The sequence below is a fragment of the Balaenoptera musculus genome, chromosome 16 (genome assembly GCF_009873245.2).
Source record: "Balaenoptera musculus isolate JJ_BM4_2016_0621 chromosome 16, mBalMus1.pri.v3, whole genome shotgun sequence".
Classification (NCBI taxonomy): Eukaryota; Metazoa; Chordata; class Mammalia; order Artiodactyla; family Balaenopteridae; genus Balaenoptera; species Balaenoptera musculus.
This window is the reverse complement of record NC_045800.1, coordinates 50,056,685-50,081,487: the sequence shown is the minus strand read 5'-3', so window position 1 is coordinate 50,081,487 and position 24,803 is coordinate 50,056,685. Positions and strand designations below refer to the sequence as shown.

The following is a 24,803-nucleotide window of genomic DNA, read 5'->3' as shown; positions in this document are numbered from 1 at the left end:
CGGGAACTTCTCCCAGTGAGCTAAGGCGGGGCGGGGGGCTGGACGCATCGAGGCATCCTAGGGCTAGGCGCCCGCGAGGGCTTCAGGCGGCAGGAATTCTCGGGGAAGAGAGGGGACGCAGGGACGGAGCTTTCGGTCCTCGTCACCCTATGTCGCCTGCCCGCTGTGCGACTGTCGCACCCGACGGTGAGTCACGGGGCAGGACCGGGTGGGCGAAGACACGCCCCGAAGATCTGAGTCCCACCCAGTTGACTTGTGTTTGGCGCGGTCGCCAGGAGCTCCGCCCAAGACGCGCCCCCTGGGGAGGTGCTTGCGGCGCACGGGGCGGTGCACGTGGGCGCGGCGCACGGGGCGGTGCACGTGGGTGCGGTGCACATGGGCGTGAAGCGCTGGGACCCGGCTGTGTGCGTGCGCGCGCTAGGCCACTCCCTCGGGCACCCCTTCCCTTCCGGATGCACCTGTACCTTCTGGCCCAGTGCAGAGGACGGCTTTTTTCTTTCTTTTTTTTTTTAAATTAATTAATTAATTTGTTTATTTTTATTTTTATTTTTTGGCTGTGTTGGGTCTTCGTTTCTGTGCGAGGGCCTTCTCTAGTTGCGGCGAGCGGGGGCCGCTCTTCATCGCGGTGCGCGGGCCTCTCACTGCCGCGGCCTCTCCTGTTGCGCAGCACAGGCTCCAGACGCGCAGGCTCAGTAATTGCGGAGGCCGGCTTTTTTATCGGGCAGATTCCCCCAGAGGGTCTAGAGTTCGCGCAAACCTTATTCCCTCCGACCTCCCCAGCACGTGTCCACGTGTCCATGCACGCGATACCAACCCTGGGTAAGTCCTGCTGATGGGTGACTCACTGTTGCCACAGGATAAGGCCCAGCCCTGGCGCCGGGCGCTGGCTGCCCTCTTCATCCGAACCCCCGCCACACCTCAGCAGGTGACGCCCCGTTCCGTTTCCCCACCTCCACGCCTTTGCACACAGTATTCCCTCTGTCCGTAATGATCTCGTTCTCTTCTGGATTGGCACATACGTAGTCATGCCGTTTCAACTCACAAATATTGGCTACACGGCACTTCCTAGTTCTGGGGAGATTGAGAAAAAAAACCATCGTCTTTCCTTCACACGCTGACTGGGGGCTGGCTGTCCCAGAGGCTTTCCAGACATGCCAGCAGGGGGCAGTATCGTCGTGTCCACCCCCATCCCTCCCCTTCACCCCCCCCAGGTGACCTTTCCCGTCTCCAATCTGAGATCCCTCCCAAGGAAACAACAGGTCTCCTCCCTAACCCTTAGCATCTCTCACCCTCACCCCAGGGCCAGGCCCAGTTTCATGCTTGGTTCCTGTTGCTGACTGTCCCCAAAAGAAGGGCTCAGCTAGTCTGCAAAATGGGCCAAGGCCTAAAGGGAGGGTCCTTGAAGAGATACCTGGGGTAATCTGGAGGTGCTTCCAGCATCTCCAGGAGCCCCTGCCCCCAGGAGAGGATGCCAGGGTTGGGAGAGACCACCTGGGGCCACAGCAGGAGGCAGGTGGGGCTGGACTGGCAGAGCCCTCACATTTTTCTGGAATGCATCCTTCCCCTGCCTGACTCAGGAGAGATCCCAATTGGCCCAACAATCCCTCTTCATCCTGTTCTCCTTGTGAGTGTCGGCCTTACGGATGGATGTGTGAGCCAGCTCAGGCCAAGGAGAGGAGGAGTCAGGTCTAGGGCCAGGAGTCTTCTAGGAAAGGTTTTTCATCCTCAAAAAAGAAAAGAAAAGAAAAGAAAAAGACCAAGGAAGAAGCATTTTCTTCTATTCCACTGAACATTTTTGTGGCTAGAAATGATTCTTAGAACGCTGGCAGCCACTTCTAACCACAGGAGGAACAAGGAAAAGCCAACTAAGGAAAAGCCAACTTGCTGATTAGGGCAGAGCAGAAATACAGAAAGAACCTGGATCCCAAGTTACTTTATTCAGTCCCTAACCTAACTAGTCCTGCAGCTGCCAGGAGCTAGGTGAGAGGGTCAATTTCCTCATTGTTTGAGCTGCTGTGAATTAGGTTTTCTGTTGCAAACAAAAGCTTAAATCCTGATGTTACCTGGATGCTAAGGTCCTGTATTTGCCGGCCTCACCCACCTCCCCAGCCTCCTCCCCTAACACGCCCTCCCTCTCTGCCTCAGCCACGTTAACCCTTCTTCATTTCCCTTGACATTGTGCTTCTGCTCATCTCAGTCTTTGCAGGTGCCCTTTTTTTCTACCCGGAATGCTGTCCATCCTCCGTCATTAACCACCCTTGTCCAAGTTGCTCCTGCTCTTCCATCCTTCAGATCTCAGCTTCCCTGGTCGTCCCCCAACATACACAGAATGGGCCTGGCCACTGCCAGTACGTTCTCACACCCCCTGTACTTCTTTTCCACGGTTATATACTAATGAGTCGCTCTCCTGTGTGCTTCACTGTGATGGTTGTCCACGGGCTGCAGCCAAGTCTCTTCTACTGATTAGTGCACACCCAGAGCCTAGAGTGGGGCTCTGGCAACATCTGCCACATGAATGCAGGGATGACGGTCCTTTGGTTCTCCTACCAGATAACAAGAGTTGACACATTGTCATGTTCACCATGGTGCCATCTCCTACAATGCAGTCCCTTCCACAAACCCTGCTGCCATGCAGCTGATGCTCCCATGCACCGTGCAAATACCTGTTTCTGTGTGCCTCTATTCCCCCAACATGGAGCCCTGGGGCGCAGGGCCAGGTTGGGCTTGTCTTTGGTCCTATGTCTGGGACAAGGTGGGCATGGTACTGGGGAGCCAGGGGAGCTTATAGGAGCCCAGGCCTGTCTCCGTGAGGTTCATGAAGCTAGCTGAGCCCAGATGGGCTGAGGAGAAGGCAGCTGTGGCCACTGCACCTGTTGGGTCTTGGTCAAATCTCCAAAGATTAATTCTTCCATTAGCAATTCCTCAGATAGTTCCTAATTCTCCAAATACCAGTTCCCCAACTAACCAAACACAAAGTCACTAACGTCACATTTTGGTTCCACTGGACTTCTCAGCTCTGATTCCCATCAAATTACAGATGAGAAGGGGCAGAGTTTTCTGCTTTCTACCTTCTCTCCTTGTCTCCTATTTTTTTGTTGTTGTTGTTGTTAGTTGTCTCATTTCTACTTTGTGAAAACACATAGCATTTCCATCCCATTCCTCCACACCTTTGTTCTGTCTTAGATATGCAACTGAAAATATTAGAAGCGCTCTGCCATTCCTTCTGCTGAAATATTTTCTGTTATCTCTAAAAGTTTCCTCAAGAATGAAATATTTTCAGATGAATTGAGAAGACGTCTGGGATCTGAGCTGAGAATTGTTATAGCTAGGCCCCTTGGGTTATTGCAATGTGTCCATGAGGGTTCACAGTGTTCTATTTTTGTGTATGGCATTTTCTATTTTTAAAAAAAGAGGTTAAAAAGTTAAAATAAAATTTTTTAAAAAAAGAAGGGCTCATGTGAACCATATTCTGAGTTCTTAAATGTGTGGTAATGTTGGTCTGTAGCCTTTATACTTTATCCTCAACTGGGTTTGAAATTTACATCTCACACTTTTTTCCTTGAGCATCTCCTAGGTATGGCTGCCCCACCTTCTGCCACAGAAGGTTGAGCGGTCCCTAGAAGTCTGATTTCTAATTCACTGGAATTTCTTTTTTTTTTTTTATTATTATTTATTTATTTATTTATTTATTGGCTGTGTTGGGTCTTCGTTTCTGTGCGAGGGCTTTCTCCAGTTGCGGCAAGCGGGGGCCACTCTTCATTGCGGTGCGCGGGCCTCTCACTATCGCGGCCTCTCTTGTTGCGGAGCACAGGCTCCAGACGCGCAGGCTCAGTAGTTGTGGCTCACGGCCCTAGTTGCTCCGCGGCATGTGGGATCTTCCCAGACCAGGGCTCGAACCCATGTCCCCTGCATTAGCAGGCAGATTCTCAACCACTGCGCCACCAGGGAAGCCCTCGCTGGAATTTCTAATAAGTGACTTGATCTTTCTGTCTGGCTAGCTTTCTTTATCTTTTTTTATCTTTTTTATTGAAATATAGTTGATTACAATGTTGTATTAGTTTTAGTTTTGTATATGATTCAATTACATATACAAAAGTGATTCAATTACATATACATATTTTTTCAGATTCTTTTCCATTATAGGTTATTGCAAGATATTGAATATAGTTCCTTGTGCTATACACTAGGTCCTTGTTGTTTATCTGTTTTATATATAGTAGTGTGTATTAATTCCAAACTCCTAATTTATCCCTCTCACCCCTTTATCTTTAAGGTACAATAATTTTTTTAGGGTTCGTCTCGGTGATGATTGTTCTGGTTCAGTTTTCCCTAGTATGCTGTTTGCCCTTTCCATATTGATTCTAGATTTCTTTTATTTCAGGAACATTTCTTAATTGTATATTTAAATATTTGCTCTGTTCCATTGCTTGGCTTTCTTCTTTGGGAATTCCAGTTGTGGGCACAAAGTTTTCTACCTTCCACATCTGCCATTGTCTCCCAAACACTGTGTATGTCTTCAATATGACTCCTTCTTTTTTCTTTGCTTTTTTTCATTTCTGTTCCCATAGGTACCTACTGTGGCTTCTTCTAGTTTAGTCTTCATTTCTACAATGGTTTGTTTTACCTTTTTTCTTCTGTTTTATTCCAGAGTTACGTAAGTTCCTATTATGCCTGCTCCTGTCGTCTGCCATCTCATCCCTGAATTCTGGTATTTCTGTTTTATAGTCTTCCTTCATAACTACTAATGCTTTATTAAGTGTCTTATTTTCTTTCTAAAATTCATGTTGGAGTTTCACGTTAGGTAATAATTTTCGTGTGCCTTCTTTGAGGCACACTTTTTGGTGGGATTTCGTTGTATGTGATGTCGTTTTGGTATTTTTTCACATTTAAAAAATAGTATGTTTTTACTGTTAGATAGAAAAAAGTGAAGTCAAAACTGCATATCTCTGGTATGCTATCCTTCCTGTAAAGAAAGAAGGAGGATGCAAGAAAGTATGCAGGGCACATGTCTCTGCATATTTGTGGGAAGAAAATGCAGGAGGATAAACCAGAATCAAAGAGACCGGTTATCTACACGGGACAGGTGGGAAGGCAGTGGAAAGAAGGAGGGAATGGCAACAGGGTAGCAGAGATGAGGAGAGAGTGACACTTAACTTCAGAAAAGTTAAATTTGATGTGTGAGTTGGTGATGGGCTTTTAAAAATTCTTCTTCCTGTGTTCTTGTTACCCCATAGAGTTTCAGGAAGGAGAAATGGGCTGAATTAAGAATTAAGCTGCAGCCATGTTGCTTCCAGACTTAGAAGTCTGGCAGGCTGAGCTGGTGTTCTCTGTTTACCGAGAATCCACATCCTCTCCTCCCTGCCCTTGCCCTGGTAACCTGCCTCTTGAACTGCATCACCCGGGCTCCCTCACCCTCAGGACTTAGTTGGGTTCAGCCAATAGGGCATATTGACAGGAGATGGAGAAGAAGAGGAGAGGAATTTATTCCTCCTGCTTCCTTCTTGCTGGGCATGGTTGGGCAGTGGCCCTCTTCCTCTGCTGACAGCTGCAGCTCCTGTCTGCTGACCCTCTCCTACAGCTGCAGCTCTCTTCGGGGTCTACAGCCCCTCCAGGCCCAGGGAGGAAACAACTCCCACTGCTCCTGGTCGCTAGGGGCCTCGCCATCCCTCATTGGTTCCCTTAAGTCTGTCCACACCTTTGTGAACTGTCCCTTTCCTCAGGTATCCCTTTGATGTGCCCTCTGATTTTTTCCGGAACCCCGACTGACACCCATGGATGTATGAGTGCTGATCTGCTGGGGAAGTCTTCCTTTGGTGACTGACAAACCAAGTCTCCAGGAGTCTAGTCTCCCTGTGGCTGGGAGGGGTCTGTATGTGCAAGATATGTGGGCTGTATATACTGGGAGCTCAAGTCCATGAAGTAGAAGTAAGAGAAAGCATAGGCAGGATGACAGTCATAAAACTCTTGACATTCATGGCATTTGCAGTTCAAATCACAGGAGAAAAAAAATCGTCATGCCTCAGACATAAGACAGCCCTAAGTATTTAAGTACTCAGTTTTTTTTTTTTTTTCAGAATTATTAATTGCTCAGTTGGCAAATTGCTGTTTGAAAAATTGACTCTCCTGACTTGATGATGTAGTCAACTGGTCCTTTGCCAGACTGGGTTGTTGAGCAGATTCTACTTGGAGAATTAGTTGACTCTTGTCAAGGCTCGATTCTCCCCGCCCCAAGTGCAGGACTTGACCTTCTGACTCAGGACAGGCTGGCATGGGTGCCTGTGTTCAAGGCCTGCTCTGTTGGGGCCCAGCATGGGCCAGGCTTCTTCCAAGATGGGGTCGTTCCCACCTGAGTCATCTCAACCTCACCCAGGCAGGTAACACTGCTCACTGCCGGAGTCACCCAACCCCTCAGACCAGAATCCCGGTTAGGAGGGTCTTGGGCTGTCCTAGTTTCTTTGGCTGGGAGCCACAGATGGGCTGGGCTGAGCTGAGAGGACAGAGAGCTGGTCAGAGCTAGAGTGGGAAGGCCTGTGGGACTGGATGTGGGCCAGAGCACCAAGGTCTGGGGCCCAAGTCCTGTCTTGGGCCGCTTGGCCTCTCCTGCTCTCTTGCCTTCCCCCTGTTGGGCATTTGGGACCTGTGCCTGAACCCAGCCTTGCCAGGAGATCTGGGGTCATGGTGTGTTTTCACTGGAGTCTGGGTGCTCACACTGGGGCCATGCATTAAGGAGGAGAGGGTCCCATGGGCAGGGGGGATGGGGTGAGGGCAACAGCAGTCTGACAGGGAGGGAAAAAGTGCAGCTGGAGTCCCACTGAGTGGCCGAGCCCTGACCAGGGCCTGTCGAGGAGCTGGTGAGCTCCTGAGGAGAGGGGGATGGTGAAGAGTACCCCAGGGTGGGCCCTGGTGAGGAGGGGTCGTGGGGTCTGGAAGCCATCCCAGACCTGGTGGGTGACACTGCCATCCTGACAGGGAGTTCAGCGCAAAGGACCCCTCTGGGGTTGGGGGACACACACACATCAGAGGAAACAGGGAAGGGGTTCTGATGGGCCTAGGGAGCATCTCTGTGGGTCTCTCAGACCAGTTCCCACCAGCCATGTCCCAGGAGTGCCCCCACCCTTGGCAGCATTGTCCTGATACTGTGAGCAGAGCTCTCTGGTGTTTGGCTGTGGCAAGGGGAGGCCAGAGTCATCTGGATCTGCTGAAGCTCCAGGGCCCTCACTGTCATGGCCCCTTCTGAGTCCACAGGGTCATGCATATATATTTATAAAACTTGCAAGAGAGTAGTAGTGTATTTTTTCTTACAGGGACTCTCCAGATTGTTTAAGACTTGATCTACTCCTGCCAGTGGCACGTGTGGGGCTGTGGCCTTGTGACCCAGAGTTCCTGCTGCCCACAGTATCCACTGCCCACCCCAGGGCGGCCGGCCGCTGCCCAGGGCCTCCCAGTACCACTCAGCTCCATAAAGCCTGTGTCAGGTAAACACTAATTAGACCCACCACACCCTCCTGGACCCCTCTGAGGAATGAGGGAGCCTACATGGGGGGAGCAGTCTCAAACTCCTGCCCCAGGCCTGGACTTTATGAGTAGGGCCTTGGGAGGGCCTTTCCTCCATGACTCCTGGCCAGTGGTGGCGGGTCCCATTTCCAGGCCCTCTCACTCCGAGGCAGGCTCATACCCCTGCCACTCTTTGCTCCACCCACTGGTTGGTCAGGGCTCACTGCCATGCAGCCCCTGCCTAGCACATCAGTGACGAGGAGGTGGTAACAGATGTTTACCAAGAGTTTGCACGCATAGTTCCACCAGCTGTCAGTGACAAGGCCAGGCAGGCATGGATGCCCCCATTTTATAGATGAGGTAACTGAGGCTCAGGCTGGGCTAGTGACTAAGGGAAGCAGCATGTGGTGTGTGACTTGAGGCATCTCTCTCCATCCTGAGTAACTAGGGAGGCAGCCTGGCTCCCTCAGCATGTGTGTGGTGCATTAGGGGCTAGTAGAGCTGCTTTCTGGGAACTCTTGCTACGGCCAGAAGCACCTCCCCAGTTGGTAGTGGGGTCCTCCATCTACTCCCCTAGAACCTCCTGGATGGGCACTGCTGACTTCACAGGGCTCCCCTGAGAGGCCAGGCCCCAAGGCGCAGGGCGGGCTGGGTTCCCTCACATGCTGGCTACCTCAGTGCTGGGTCACTCAGGTGCTCCCATGAGTGAGAACCAGGTGACTGCAAGCCAGGGATGACTAGGCTTCTGGTCAATGTTGTGTCCTCCTCTGCCTTGGGCCAGGCATGGCCCTGACTCCTCCCGCCCCCCAACCTGTCCAGGGGAGGCTGCAAAGCCACTCTCCAGAACTGAGGTCCTTGGGAATGGGGAGGGCAGCGACCCCCATTACACTTGTATTCCTGGCCTGAGGGGCCGCCCTGGTCCCCAGACCCACAAAACCCTAAACCCTTGATTAGATCACTCTAGAGACTGTGGGCAGCAGGCTGGAAGTCCTAGCCCTTGTCTAGGTACCATGCCTAGGCTGCGGGGAGCCTAGGGGGCTGGCAGGGCTGCGGTCCCCAAATGCCTCTCATCCCACAGGGCACTCGGGCCTCTTGCCTTGGGGTAGGGGCATGTCCCAGAGCTGATCTCTCTGTCCAGCCTCACCTTGCTCCCTGTCCCTGCCCCTCACAGGGTCCCAGGATATGGGGTGTGTGGGTCTCATGCTGCCAGAGGGGCACTGCCCAGCCACAACGCTGGGGTGGCTCCACCCAGCCTCTTCCTCCTGCCGTCTGCGCTGACTCACCACCCGAGCCAGGGCTCCTGCCCCAGAGCCCAGCCAGGCATCAAAGGCATCTATAAAAGCAGACTGGTTCAGGCCCCAGCATCCTGCTTGATCACCACCTGTCGCCGCGCAATGTTGGGAGGCCTGGGGAAGCTTGCCGCCGAGGGTCTGGCCCACCGCACCGAGAAGGCCACCGAGGAAGCTGGTAAGGACCCCGAGGCTCCTTTCCACGTGCACCGTCCTGCCTCTGGGGGATCGGGACAGACTCAGCTGGGCCTGTGCTGATCCCGGCAGGACGGGGGCAGGCCTTGACCCCATGGGGAACTGTGGCTGATCAGCCACATAGGGACAGGATGGAGGTGGGGGGCTATGGAAGCTGAGGAAGGTACCTCGGGGAGGAGCCATGAGGGGTCCACTGCCCCAAGCAACCCTCCCTGTCAGACCTGCTCTGCCCCCTGGGCTTGTTACATTCCTGGGGTCTGTGGCTGAGGCCCCGAGGGGGCAGCTCAGAGGAGGCCCCTGGTGGCGAGAGGGGAGCCAGGGTGCTGGGTGAGCAGCTGGTGGCTTAAATCCGTCCCTCTGGAAAGCAGGGAGGGGCCCTTCAGTATTAAAACAGCCTATTCCGAGTATCCTATACAGACAAGAAAATGGAGTTTAATTTTTACCATAACTTTAAAGCTTCAAAGATTTCTTGCTTAAGAAACCACTGAGTCTGATTCTGTTCAAAGTCAGCCCCCAGGGTTTACACAAAGGACATTTTCAGTTTCTTCAAAGTCCCCAGGGACTTCCCTGGTGGCACAGTGGTTAAGAATCCACCTGCCAGTGCAGGGGACAAGGGTTTGATCCCTGGTCCGGGAAGGTCCCACATGCCGTGGAGCAACTAAGCCCATGTGTCACAACTACCGAGCCTGTGCTCTAGAGCCCGCGAGCCACAACTACTGAAGCCCGCGTGCCTAGAGCCCGTGCTCCGCAACAAGAGAAGCCACCGCAATGAGAAGCCCGCGCAACGAAGACCCAATGCAGCCAAAACAAAAAACCCAGAAATCCTTTTTTGTACGTCAGCCGCTGGTTGCAGGGATGCTGATCCAGGCCCCACCTGTTGGACGTTTTGTGAAAAACAGCTTGTGCCCGAGTTTGCTGTTCTCTTTCTAAAGGGCTGCAAACCTGTTTGTGTTTCATTTGAACTCTGCAGCTGCTGTTGAGCACCCCCTTTCTTTTCACCAACTCTCTGAATGCTGTGTCACTCCCAGTCTGCACACGAGGGACCCAAGCGGTGGAGGTGATTCTAGGAGGTAGAAGCTGAGCCAGCTCTTCTGACCGTGGCGTCTTCCAGGGCTAGCCCGTTACCAACCTGGGAGGGCAGAGAGTTTCGTGGTGCTGGAGAAGTTGCTCTGGGGACTTGGTGCTGCCGGAGGGAGCTTTGACATTCAGCCTCCCGCTGCAGCGCAGCCTCCGTCTGGCCACAGGCAGGACCGCAGCTCGCCTGAGAGGCCTGGTGACCTGGGAAACAGGCCCGGCCTTGCCTCCAGGTCCCCAGCCAGCAGCAGGGCCCACTCGTTGGCATTCCAGGCCTCGCTGGCCAAGGGGCATGGAGAGCTGTGTGCCTTTACCTGGCTCACTCAGCTTATCTCCTGCCAGCCGAGCCCCTCTCTGGTCTCTGAAGGAAGCCAGCTGGGGGCCCTTCTTGGGAGCAGCTTGTCCTGTCCTGGCGGGGGTGGCATCCCCGAGCCCCTGCCAGGGTATCCAGGGCTGTCTGGGACCTGCTGTGAGGACAGGCAGCTTACACTGTGCTCTCACTCTGGGCTTGTCTTATCGTTTCAGTTGATGTCGTGGAGGGAGTGGTGAAGGAGGTGGTGGAGCCTGCCAAGGAGGCTGGAGAGAACGGTATGGCCAAGGTCGGGGCGGGGAAGGAGGGAAGCTGGGTGCTGGCAGCAACCTGATCCTTGCCTAACCAGATCACACCTTGACCCCAGTGTGGCATCCTTTCAGTTGGTGTGTAATTATCTGTGCTCATCTGAGGTCACAGGCCGTACTTTGCTAAAGCAGGTTCCATCTAGATAGTTCTCTCTGTGGAATGTTAAGAGGATGACATCACAAAAGACCAGGTGCAGGCATGCTGGAACAAAACATTTGAGACACAAAATTATATATTTACACGAATACATATTTCCATAAATGTTTATATGTTTGTGCTGTGAGTATCACGATGTAAAAAAGCACGTGTGTATCTCACTCCTTACAACAAAATAGATTCCGGATGGATTAGGACTTAAATATAAATACATGAAATTATTAAATTGTTAGAACATAGATTTTGGCATAATCTCAGAGGAGGGAGGATCTTTTTAACGATGACAGAAAATCCAACAGCTATAAAGGAAATACTAGGTAAATTGGACAATATAAAACTTCAAAATTTTCCATAGTGAAAAAAAAACTGTAAGCCAAACCTCCCACAAACTGGGCAAAAATATTTGTAGTAGAAATGATAGCCCTTATCTTTTTTTTTTTTTTTTTTTTTTTTTTATGGCTGTGTTGGGTCTTCGTTTCTGTGCGAGGGCCCTCTCTAGTTGCGGCAAGCGGGGGCCACTCTTCATCGCGGTGCGCGGGCCCCCCACCATCGCGGCCTCTCTTGTTGCGGAGCACAGGCTCCAGACGCGCAGGCTCAGCAATTGTGGCTCACGGGCCCAGTTGCTCCGCGGCATGCGGGATCCTCCCAGACCAGGGCTCGAACCCGTGTCCCCTGCATTGGCAGGCAGACTCTCAACCACTGCGCCACCAGGGAAGCCCCGATAGCCCTTATCTTTGATAAAGGAGGCAAGCATATACAGTGGAGAAAAGACAGTCTCTTCAGTAAGTGGTGCTGGGAAAACTGGACAGGTACGTGTAAAAGTATGAAATTAGAACACTCCCTAACACCATACACAAAAATAAACTCAAAATGGATTAAAGACCTAAATGTAAGGCCAGACACTATCAAACTCTTAGAGGAAAACATAGGTAGGACACTCTATGACATAAATCACAGCAAGATCCTTTTTGACCCAGCTCCTAGAGAAATGGAAATAAAAACAAAAATAAACAAATGGGACCTAATGAAACTTAAAAGCTTTTGCACAGCAAAGGAAACCATAAACAAGACCAAAAGACAACCCTCAGAATGGGAGAAAATATTTGCAAATGAAGCAACTGACAAAGGATTAATCTCCAAAATTTACAAGCAGCTCATGCAGCTCAATAAAAAAACAAACAACCCAATCCAAAAATGGGCAGAAGACCTAAATAGACATTTCTCCAAAGAAGATATACAGATTGCCAACAAACACATGAAAGAATGCTCAACATCATTAATCATTAGAGAAATACAAATGAAAACTATAATGAGATACCATCTCACACCGGTCAGAATGGCCATCATCAAAAAATCTAGAAACAATAAATGCTGGAGAGGGTGTGGAGAAAAGGGAACCCTCTTGCACTGTTGGTGGGAATGTAAATTGATACAGCCACTATGGAGAACAGTATGGAGGTTCCTTAAAAAACTAAAACTAGAACTACCATACGACCCAGCAATCCCACTACTGGGCGTATACCCTGAGAAAACCATAATTCAAAAAGAGTCATGTACCACAATGTTCATTGCAGCACTATTTACAACAGCCAGGACATGGAAGCAACCTAAGTGTCCATCATCAGATGAATGGATAAAGAAGATGTGGCACATATATACAATGGAATATTACTCCGCCATAAAAAGAAATGAAATGGAGGCATTTGTAATGAGGTGGATGGAGTTAGAGTCTGTCATACAGAGTGAAGTAAGTCAGAAAGAGAAAAACAAATACAGTATGCTAACATATATATGGAATCTAAGAAAAAAAAAAAAAAGGTCATGAAGAACCTAGTGGTAAGACGGGAATAAAGACACAGACCTACTAGAGAATGGACTTGAGGATATGGGGAGGGGGAAGGGTAAGCTGGGACAAAGTGAGAGAGTGGCATGGACATATATACACTACCAAACGTAAAATAGATAGCTAGTGGGAAGCAGCCGCATAGCACAGTGAGATCAGCTCGGTGCTTTGTGACTACCTAGAGGGGTGGGAGAGGGAGTGTGGGAGGGAGGGAGATGCAAGAGGGAAGAGATATGGGAACATATGTATATGTATAACTGATTCACTTTGTTATAAAGCAGAAACTAACCATTGTAAAGCAATTATACTCCAATAAAGATGTTTAAAAAAAAAAAGAAATGATAGCCCAATATAAAAATGACCAAAAGGTATAAACAGGCAGTTCACAGAAAAATGAAACATGAGTAGGCAGTACACCCACAAGCAGATGCTCTGTCTCACTAATAGTTGGAGAAATGCAAGCTGTTTGGAGAAATAAAAGCAAATTTGAATGCATTCCTCCAGGAGTTGTGCTGCCCTCTGCCCCACAGACTCCTCCAGGGCATGACCAGGTAAGACTGCCGCATCCCACAGGCCACTCCAGGTGACTCCAACCCAGCGAGTGACTTGAATTGTTTACTTTGCTCACCTGGATATCCTTTCTTCCTGACAGCCATTGCTGAAGCTTTAAAGAAGACCCATGAGACAGGGAACAAAGTGGTAAAGGAAGTCACTGAGACGGTGACCAACACAGTCACAAATGCTGTCACGCACGCAGCAGAAGGCCTGGGCAAACTGGGACAGTGAGCATGCCTGCCACCAGCAGGCTCTTCCTGAATTGCAATAAAAAGCTGTGAAATGTGTACACTGAGCCCTGGGTTTGTTCCTATTTGGGTGGAAACATTGCGTATGTCCTGAGTGTCCACTCTGCAAGGACAAGAGGCCAGCACCTTGGCACCCACTGGGGGTCAGATAGGTCCCTGTGATAAATCAGATGTGCTGCTCTCACATTATGACTTCTCATGTCAGCAAGGAGCTCTTGAGAATTGTTAGTGTCTGTGCTACATTTCTTAAAAGCCTATTTCCCCAGCAGCTATACATAGCTTTCAGACACCTCAGTGCTTCAAGGACACCCCAGGGGAGGACCACAATTCAGCTTATGTGTTCTTTGCGTTTTCCTTGAAATATTCTTACAGCAATCGGGGAAGATAACAGACCAACCTGACTGAGGGGTTAGCTGGGCAGGCTCAGGCAGGTTGAGCTGCTTCATGTTCTGAAAGAGGCTTCAGAGAAGCGTTTCTGCTGGACAGTCACAGAATCAGGTCATGGAGAAACTGAGTTCACTACCTGTTTGCTGCTGGAGCTGCTGTCAGATCTCCACTCAGAGACTTGGGTTAGGCCTAACTGGCGGTAGTGGGTCACAATGCCTGGCCTTCTCTCCTTCCTGCCACGAGTGAGTCAGTACCATTAAAGTTAAACATGTTTAAATAGCATTTAGCTTAACATTTTGGATTAAAGAAAAAGGAAATGACTTGTAAAGATATGGCATCGCTTGTTTATCCTGCTGGAAGTTACTTGTTCTTAGGGGAAATTAGAAGAAATGGTGTTTTGTGGAATGAGTTAGTTGCTCCCCATATTTCTGGTGTTCTTTCAGAATTGGCTTCACATGTTTCTGAACGACCCAGGAATATCCAATGTTCTGGCTTGGAACATTCGCTATTGTCCAGCTAGATATGGACCTTATATCTTGGTTTGGGTTCTGATGACTTTTGAGTTCTCCCAATCCAAACCCACGCTCAAAAGGATGTGGATTGTGGGTGGCAATGTCAACCAGAACAGCCTCTTTGTTTGTTTTTTTAAATTTTAGGAGACAAATGAAGTTTTTTTTGCTTTATGCAGGGTTTTTGTTTTTAAATTTTTATTGGGGTATAATTGATTTACAATGTTGTATTCGTTTCAGGTGTACAGCTCAGTGAATCTGTTATACAAATATATATATCCACTCTTTTTTTAGATTCTTTTCCCATATAGGCCGTAACAGAGTATTGACCAGAACAGCCTCTTTGGATGGCAGTTCGCTTACCAGACTTTATTCTTTGGGTGTACAGACAGAGGCCTGAAGGGCAAGGATACATTCTGACATATTAATGATAGCAAGAGATTGTAAACACCCTAAAATGATAATTAGAAATTACTTGGATGGCAAGCTTTACTCTGCTTATTAGATTTGACAATATAGAGTTGACACTTATTACTTCTAGTGTATTATAATGCTTTAGCTTGAAAAATGGGACTTGTGCTTAGATGGCCACCTAACGACTGGTTAACATTTATCACATTTATATGAAATGGAATACTCTGTGTCTGTTAAGAATGAGGAAAATATACATATATCATTAGGGAACATGTACAAATAAGTTAATAGTTTGTGAAATATATGTAGAATAAGTTCATTTTTACAAAGCAAACACATAGGAATAGAAGAAAACTGGTAGCATATATATAGCAAATACTAACAGTGTTCAACTCTGTGGGAATATGAGGAATCCTCACTTTTTATATTATGTATTTCCATGATGCTTGAATTTAAGAGAAAACCAATGCATATATTTTAAAATGTGGGTGTGGAGGCCACATACTAGCTTATTGAAGGTTGCTTCCTAATTAAGTGCTACTCAAAATTTGCTGGTTTCAAACTTTGTTGCCACTTGGCAACAAGGAAAGTAATGAAACAGAGTGTTTAGAAACTCTTAAAGCAATTGGGCATCGCCTGTACCTCCAAGAGTGTGATCGAAGTAGAGGAAGTAGCACCACATATCATGATGAATGAGGTTAAGGAACAAAAAAAAATCCAGAAAACCGGACCTCCTTCACAGAGAATTGGAGAAGCACTCCCACGTTCCTTTAACTTCACCTTGCAGTGTGCTGTTCTAAAATAGATACTTGCATCTCTCATTTTCTTTTTACTGTGTGTATTGTACAGTGAGGGGCATGGCATCAACCCCAGGCTCTAAGCGTGTTATAAGAAGCAATCAAGAGTGATGTCAAAGAAAATTGCTGACTTTCTCCAAGACCTCCAAAAATTCTCCATAAAAATCATGAGAAAACTGACAAAAATATGGTCAGAATCAACTTTTTTCAGAACTCTGGAAATTAACCAAAGGCTTACAGTAATCCAGGGAGTATTGACATAAAACAAATTAAAAGCAATCTTTTTTTAAGAACAGCGAGCTTTGTAATGTTTTTAACTCTCCCTATTCTTTTCTCATCTCTCCCCGCCACCTTTCCAGCTCCACTGCAAGCCTTGAAAACCAATGTAATAGGGAAGAACCTTTGTATTCTATTACAAGCTAATCACTAAAGGGATGTTGCCTGTAAGCTTAAATTATACATAAGGGCCCATCTCTGGGAACCCTGCCTCCCAGGTAATGAGCATTAAGCTAAAATACCTTTGTTTAGCTCACTGGGAACATCCTGACCAGGCCCATCTGTGAATGACTGCAGGGAGGAAGAAATTAACACATCGCCTCAGGGGCTGATGGAAACCACAAGTGTTTGACGCTACTCCCTCCCCTATTAGTATAAAAGGAGCCTGAATTTTAACTCTGGCAAGATGGTTCTTTGGGACGTGAGGCCACAATCTTCTTGGTCTGCTGGATTTCTGAATAAAGTCACTATTCCTCTCCCCAGCAACTCATTTCTTGATTTATTGGCCTGTAGTGTGGTGAGCAGCACGACCTTGGACTCGTAACAAATTTTGGCGCAGCCAGCCAGGAGCCTTGCTACTTGTGGCTAGCCAGCCCTGGATGGGGAATTTTGGGGTAAGGCCCTAGCAGCTGCCAGACAGCTTGTCCTGAGGATCTTTCCCTTCAAAATTCCCCAAAGTGGCACCGGCTTCCCCAGAGCTTGACAGTTGGAGCAACAAATCGACGTTTGGGAGCCAGCAAGCTCCATACAGTAGGGTAAGTCGCTCCGGTGTGTACAGCCGGGAACTTTTTCCTCTGTTTGGGGCTTTTTCTCCAGAATAAGCCAGTTTGTTTTGTATTTGAGTGGGGTGCACTGTTGGAGAGAGGAAAGAGTTGTCGGACTTTTACCTAATTTGTGAACCGGTTCGTTTGTTCCTGTGGATGCTAGCATTTGTGTGTGCAGTTTGTGTTTTGTTTGTCTTGAATTTCTGTCTTTAAAAATGGGGAATGTTTTAACTATCCCTAAACGAAGTCCTCTGAGGCTCGTTTTGGATAAGTGATCTGATTACAGCTATGAACCCATGGGTGAGAGGAAGATGATACTTTATCGTAACAATGTGTGGCCACAGTACCTGTTAGGATCTGCACAAAGGATTTAGGCAGGGCTATCTTGGGACCCTGTGCACCATGCACTGCTTTCCTTGCTGTGTTAAGTACTTTGTTTATGGTCTCCTGTGTTGTTGGTATATGTAAAACCCCAAGACCAAACTTGAGGGTTTATTTAGGATTTTCTGTTTGTCGTTTGGGTTTTTCATTTCATTTTGTTTGGTACTGTTTCTCCATTTACAGCCAAATCAGTTTTGTGATATTTAAAACTTTTACTGATGTTAAATGGAGGAAAGGAACAGAAAAAACTAAACAAAACCAAACCAAAAAACTCTGTCTGTTCTTGTCTAAGAGTGGGGCATTCTCAGGAAGAAGAGAAAGGTTCCACTTGGTTCCTAAAATCACTAAAAGCTACAAATAGAAATAGAAGTAAAATAAATATTAGTAAAAAGGGTTTAGCCATCTACACCGGTGATCTTGATTTGTCCCATCTGCCAGAAACCCAGTTTGAATCCAGCCTCTTTTGTAACTGATTAGTTTTACATTGTTGTACTTGATTCATGGCTGAAATGTTGGAATGGGAACTGTGAGGTCCCTGTGTTTGTACATGTTTCAGATGTGTAGCACTGCCAACATTAATTTGCAAAAAAGCTCTATTTATTTGGCTTAAAGGAAATTAAGCACTTATATAAATACTCAAATATAAAAAACTAGCTAGAATGAATTCTGGGTTCATGTGATCTAGGAAATACTCAGTATTGAATTAATTTCTGGTATTAAGGTTTGTGTAAGCTTGTTGGTTTGATTTCCACAGACATGTCTTTAGAGTCATCAACATTAAGTATAATACTGTTATTGTACCTAAGTTTGCTAGAAATCAAATAAGACCTATTTTTTTTGTTTAAATAAATTTATTTATTTATTTTTTGGCTGCATTGGGTCTTTGTTGCTGCGCACGGGCTTTCTTTAGTTGTGGCGAGCAGGGGCTACTCTTTGTTGCGGTGCGTGGGCTTCTCATTGTGGTGGCTTCTCTTGTTGTGGAGCACAGGCTTTAGGTGCACGGGCTTCAGTAGTTGCAGCACACAGGCTCAGTAGTTGTGGCTCACGGACTATAAAGCACAGGCTCAGTAGTTGTGGCACATGGGCTTAGTTGCTCCACAGCATGTGAGATCTTCCCAGACCAGGGCTTGAACCCATGTCCCCTGCACTGGCAGGTGGATTCTTAACCACTGCACCACCAGGGAAGTCCCAATACCTATTCTTGTTAACAAAGTTTGTCAGCAAGAAGATAATAATATGACAAAGATTTTAACTAAATAAAATAGAGGTATATGAGGTAAGAGTTTTAGGTAAACTCTATAGGAATAATTATGTTTGGGGAATGTCTATCTAAAATAGTTTCTCCAGATTTTCATAACTTGAAACTAAACTAAGTTAAATGAAGAGAATTCATTGACTCTCTGGGTCATTTCAAATAGGATAAAATATTAGAACATTAATTGCTGGACAGGTCTAAGTTTACCTACATTTGCCTTCTTAGAAGAAGAAGACTAAAGCATAAGTTTGTCAATCAGGAAATGCTGGTTTGATGGTTTTACAATTACTTCTTGATTTTTCACTAGAGATTAAGGTTTTAAAGTTAAGAGGTATAAAGGGAGCATTTCAGTATGCAAGATGTAGGATGTGTGTTTTCAGCAAAGAAGGTATGAGGAATGAAAACACATCTTGTTAAAGGGAAAAAGGTGGTTTTGTTTTAGAGCTGGCTGTTTTTGAGTGGAAAAAGTGAGGGACAGATTAATAGGGATTAATTAATCTAAGAGTGGGGCATTCTCAGGAAGAAGAGAAAGGTTCCACTTGGTTCCTAAAATCACTAAAAGCTACAAATAGAAATAGAAGTAAAATAAATATTAGTATAAATATGGATACAGAAAATGGATGGATATAGAATATGGATACAGAAAATTGTGGAAGGTTTTTGGAGGAGGAACACTGAAAGAGTTTTTTGTGCATGATAGGGATTGGCTAAGATTAGACTGAATTTAAGAAAACAAATTTTAAAGGTAAAGTGGTATAAAACCTGAATTTGGTTTTCTAAGAGGACAAAGTTTTCTTAAAATATTGAACTGCTTTTGGTAATTATTTCTTTAAGTGATCTGTATTTGCCATTGAGATATTTTATCACTGGTTAAAACTCTTTGATATATATATATTTTTTTTAAATTTATTTTTGGCTGTGTTGGGTCTTCGTTTCTGTGCGAGGGCCCCCTCCAGCTGCGGCGAGCGGGGGCCACTCTTTATCGCGGTGCGCGGGCCTCCCACCATCGCGGCCTCTCTTGTTGCGGAGCACAGGCTCCAGACACGCAGGCTCAGCAGCTGCGGCCCACGGGCCCAGCCGCTCCGCGGCACGTGGGATCCTCCCAGACCAGGGCTCCAACCCGCGTCCCCTGCATTGGCAGGCAGACTCTCAACCACTGCGCCACCAGGGAAGCTCAAAACTTTTTGATATTTTTGATGAACTTCCCAAAGATCAAATTCTAAATGAAGTTCACTTGACCTCTAGCTAACTTTGAGGTTTTCCCAGGGGTCCCTGGAACACCTCAAATTATTTGTTTTCTCTGTCTCAGAGAGAGGAATATTAAACTAATTAGGCTTATTTGGTATGTTAAATTATGTGGGAAGCATTGTCAAATAAGTGATGATAAAACTTCTTAGATTGTATCATATGGGTAAAAGTTATTAGTATACACATTCTAGAAATTATGTGGAACTCCTAAAATTCTGGTATATCCTGGTAAACGGTATCAGTCATAATTTTAGTAATTATCATAAATTGTTGTATGTCACAGCAGTAACCAAGTTTCTTTTCAGTTGCATTGTAATCCCAGTTGGTTGATGCCAAAGCATAAAGGCATCCCTTTAATGGTTAGAGACAGTCAATTGCTATTTATGGTTTTACAGTGGCTTTTGAATGATTCTATAGCTATTGTGTGAAGAAGTGGGGAAGAATGATGAAATCCTTTGTGTGCAAGCATTTATGCTATTACATCAGGGAAAATAAAAAGAAGGGAATGAGAGTGAGGATATGTTGCTTCAAACCTTAACTCCTACGGCTGAGCTAGCTGTCCTAGCCTGGCCAATATATCCAACCCCTCCTGCACCTTCCATTCCTATCCAGCCCCAATTCCTGGCACTGGGGCTCAGGACTTCCCTTCCTTCTAGGGATCAATTACAAAATCGTGTGTTAGGTTTTGGGGCTCAGGTACTCGGTCTGGTATCACCATCTAAGAACTGACGGGGCACCCAATTTGGGCCAGGAGCCACTCCCAGGGGACGGCAATTTCCCTTCCCCCATTACCTCATAGGTAACCTAAATGCAAATGATCTGCCCGCTGGGTTTCTCAGGCTTGTTTAATTGGAAAGATTGCAACCCTCCTTAATAGGGAGGATCCTCTACACCTGAAGTCCACTTGGCAGTACCCTCAGCTGAACCAGATTGGGACCGCAGTGAGGGAAGAATGCCCTTATTAGAGAACTAGTTATTGGTGCATCTTGGTAGGGCTTTGAAAAGGAGAACCAAAGCAAAAGATTTTCAAGAAATTCAGCAAAACAAATGAAGATCTCTCTGAGTTTTTGGAGAGGATTTATCAGGTGTACAGATGTCATAGTAATGCAGATCCCGAGGCCCCTGAAAATATTAGAATGGTAAATTTGACCTTTTGGTGGGGGCAAAGTGCCTCAGATATCGGGAGAAAGTTGCAAAGATTAGATGGTGCATTTGGAATGAACCCTTCTCAATTGGTAGATGTTCCTTTTAAAGTGTTCAATAGGAACAACAACAGAAGAAAGAAGACGCAAAACAAAACACCACTTTTTTGGTAGTAAGTCATCACTGAGGAAGGAAAACAGGTGGCCCTAGGCCAAAACATAAGCAGAAAAACAAAAGATGAGAGCCTCTCTCATATGGTAGAAAGAGAGAAACACTCTGGTGAATGAACAGTCCAGGGACTCCCTTGGACTTGAGGCGCCTAATTCCTCACAGGAGCCTCAGGTAAAATTGGCAGTGGGGAATGAGTTGATTAACTTTCTGGTAGACCTCACCCTGAAGTTTCTCACCAGAACAGCTTGACATCAGAGTCCCACCAGAACACACATTAAGCCTACAGATGGCACTCATGAAAGCCCCAGGAAAGGAGACAGAGCTCTTTCCCCACAGGTCTCCGAAAGGTGAGACCAGAAGTGTGTGCTAACCGCACCCCAGAGAAGGCCAAAAACACATGGCCAATACGAATACCATTAAAAAGGGTCACTGGGACACCTAGTCTAAAAATATATCCTCTGAGGCAAGAGGATCACTTCTCCCACAGATTGACTTGTCAAAATACCAGCCGGTGTATTCCTTGTGTGTGCCCCTCCAGGACGTCTACAAAATTGGAAGTATTGGTACTGTCCCTGTGGGTGGAGTGGGGACTGGTGTTCTCACACCTGGCATGGTGGTCACCTTTGCTCCACTCAATGTTACAATGAAGTAAAATCTGCTGAAATGCACCATGAAGCTTTGAGTAAAGCCCTTCCTGGGGACAATGTGGGCTTCAATGTCAAGAACATGTCTGTCAAAGATGTACGTAGTGGCTGGTGACTGTGACCCATCGATGGAAGCAGCTGGCTTTCCTGTTCAAGTAATAATCTTGAACCTCCCAGGCCAAATCAGTGCTGGATATGAACCTGTGCTGGATTGCTGCACAGCTCACGTTGCTTGCAAGTTTGCTAAGCCGAAGGAAAAGATGGATCATCGTTCTGGGAAAAAAGCTGGAAGATGGCCCCAAATTCTTGAAATCTGGTGATGCTGCCATCATTGATATGGTTCTTGGCAAGCCCATGTATGTTGAGAGCTTCTCTGACTATCCTCCTCTGGGCCGTTTTGCTGATTCTGACATGAGAAAGATGGTTGCTGTGGGTGTCATCAAAGCTATGGACAAGGAGGCAGCTGGAGCTGGCAAGGTCACCAAGTCTGCACAGAAAGCTTAGAAGGTGAAATGAATATTATCCCCAATCCCGGCCACCCCAGTCTTAATCAGGGGTGGAAGAAGGGTCTCAGAAAAACTGTTTGTCTCAACTGGCCATTTAAGTTTAATAGTAAAAGACTGGTTAATGATAACAATGCATCGTAAAACCTTCATCAGGAAAGGAAAATGTTTTGTGGACCATTTGTTTTGTGTGTGGCAGTTTTAAGTTATTAGTCTTTAAAATCAGTATCTTTTAATTGGTTAAAGCCCTCCTTAAGGAAATTATCCCCTGATTAAGGCCTTGGATTAAGGCATTGGAACTACATTCATCCTGGAGACCACGATCAACAGGAAAAACTGAGAAAATGAATACCAACTTAACTTGGGATAAGGCCTTGCCAGTTGCCCTGCTACGGATCAGTGGCTTCCAGAAGCAGGCTTAAATTAAGCTCCTTTGGGGGACTTCCCTGGTGGCGCTTCCAATGCAGGGGGCCCGGGTTTGATCCCTGGTCAGGGAACTAGATCCCATATGCGTGCCACAACTAAAGAGTTTGCATGCCACAACTAAGGAGCCGGCGAGCTGCAACTAAGACCCAGTGCAACCAAACAAATTAATTAATTAATTAAAAAAATTAAGCCTCTTTAAAATATTGTATGGTAGGCCATTCCAGATGTCTGCCTAGGCGAGAGAATCTATAAATGCTCTAAAAGACCCAGCAGTTGCGCTTCCCTGGTGGCACAGTGGTTAAGAATCTGCCTGCCAATGCAGGGGACATGGGTTCGAGCCCTGGTCTGGGAAGATCCCACATGCTGCGGAGCAACTAAGCCCATGTGCCACAACTACTTAGCCTGCGCTCTAGAGCCCATGAGCCACAACTACTGAGCCTGCGTGCCACAACTACTGAAGCCTGGGCGAGTAGAGCCTGTGCTCTGCAACAAGAGAAGCCACCGCAATGAGAAGCCTGCACACCATGACGAAGAGTAGCCCTCGTTCGCCACAACTAGAGAAAGCCTGCGTGCAGCAACGAGACCCAACACAGCCAAAAATAAATAAATAAATAAATAAATAAATAAATAAATAAATTTATTTATTTAAAAAAAAAAAGACCCAGCAGTTGCCAATTACGTTGAAACTTTGGGCACTATACTAATCTTTGTTCATGAGTTTGCCTCCAACAGGTCTGCCCATCCAAATGAAGTAGATGGGAATTTCATTGTAGCTGGAGAAGGTTCAACCAATTTGTTTAGTTTTGTCTAAATAAATAGCACAGGAATTTAGTATTTGTATTGGGAACTGGAACCAAAACCCCAAGTTCAATTACAAATTAGACAACAAAGTGCTAAGCAGTTTTATCAGGTTCAAATAGTTGTAGATAAAAAAGGACTAAAGATTCTAAGGAATGTTCATAGCCTCTGGAAGTAGCCAGAGCAGTCTTCATCCCTTTTCCCACAAGACTGGAATGGACATTGACAATGTAATAGCTTAGAAACTTTGCATTATATTACAAGCTAATTATTGAAGGGATGTTGCCTGTGAGCTTAAATTATACATAACGACCCATCTCTGGGAACCCTGCCTCCCAGGTAATGAGCATTAAGCTAAAATACCTTTGTTTAGCTCACAGGGAACATTCTGACCAGGCTCACCTGTGAATGACTCCAGGGAGGAAGAAATTAACACATCCCCTCTGGAGCCTAATGGAAAACAGGAAATGTTTGACCTTACTCCCTCCCCTTTTAGTATAAAAGAAGCCTGAATTCTAACTTGGGCAAGATGGTTCTTGGGGCATGAGTCCACCATCTTCTTGATCTACTGGCTTTCCAAATAAAGTTGCTATTGCTTGCCCCAGCAACTCGTCTCTCTATTTATTGGCCTGTCCTGCGGTGAGCAGTACAAGGTTGGACACCAACAGCCCACAATCACAGTGAAAACCAACAGCTTGGCAGCTACTGGAAAGAGTAGAACAGAGTTGGTGTTTCTTCAAAGCCTTATTCCCAGAGAAATGTCATTGTTTGACTTGACTGGTGGCTCCTAGGAAGACCCCACTGTAAGGCTGTCTTTATTTGTATGGACTAGAAGCTCCCCTAGTGCAAAAAGGCTTTTCCCTGGGGCTGTTTGCTATAAAACATTTAGAGGTAATTTTTAAAGTTGGTGGCAGTATGAGGTGAGGTGGTGATTAACAGTTTGAGCAAGCAATAGGCTAACCAAAAATCTTAAAAGGAAAAACTGGGGAATAAAACGTCCTTAGGGGCTTTGAAAATTCTAACATACTTCTGGGAATCTAGAAGGCCATGCACATGTGTGAGACTCAGTAAAGGCCATGCACATGTGTGTAAGCTCAGTAAAGACCTGAGAAGGACTGAAGTTCTCATCTCTAACCCTGAGGCTTTATGCAAGCAGGAAGTGAGAACCAAGGCCAAGATGTAAGTTGCCTGGCTGAGTGTTGAAGGTGAGGCCCAGCATAGACAGAGCCTTGGCAAAGATAGGAGACTTACTGGTTCTAGGTACTTGAAAAAATCTCTGTCCAATCATTAGCTGACCACTAAGCTAACTGAGGAGAAATTTCAGTGGCCACACACAACAAAGAAAACAGACTAGGGCTTCCCTGGTGGCGCAGTGGTTGAGAATCTGCCTGCCAATGCAGAGGACACGGGTTCGAGCCCTGGTCTGGGAGGATCCCACATGCCGCGGAGCAACTAGGCCCGTGAGCCACAATTGCTGAGTCTGCGCGTCTGGAGCCTGTGCTCCGCAACAAGAGAGGCCGCGATAGTGAGAGGCCCGCGCACCGCGATGAAGAGTGGCCCCCACTTGCCGCAACTAGAGAAAGCCCTCTCACAGAAAGGAAGACCCAACACAGC

General features: G+C 46.8%; 1 protein-coding gene across 2 annotated transcripts in view; it reads left to right on the top strand.

Annotated features, from left to right (window-relative positions):
* The first annotated feature begins 732 nt into the window (after positions 1-732).
* Positions 733-24,803, top strand: part of FAM25A (family with sequence similarity 25 member A) — a 36,015-nt gene continuing 11,944 nt past the window's right edge. Inside the window, exons 1-6 of one of the 2 annotated variants that reach the window (XM_036829228.1) lie at positions 733-819; positions 4,649-4,708; positions 7,305-7,475; positions 8,666-8,961; positions 10,578-10,640; positions 13,323-13,456. In XM_036829228.1, coding sequence (XP_036685123.1) covers positions 4,668-4,708; positions 7,305-7,475; positions 8,666-8,961; positions 10,578-10,640; positions 13,323-13,456 — 705 coding nt within the window. In that variant the 5' untranslated portion in view covers positions 733-819; positions 4,649-4,667. Of the gene's footprint in view, positions 820-4,648; positions 4,709-7,304; positions 7,476-8,665; positions 8,962-10,577; positions 10,641-13,322; positions 13,457-24,803 lie in introns of those variants that run through there. The other variant, XM_036829230.1, reaches the window with a different exon arrangement.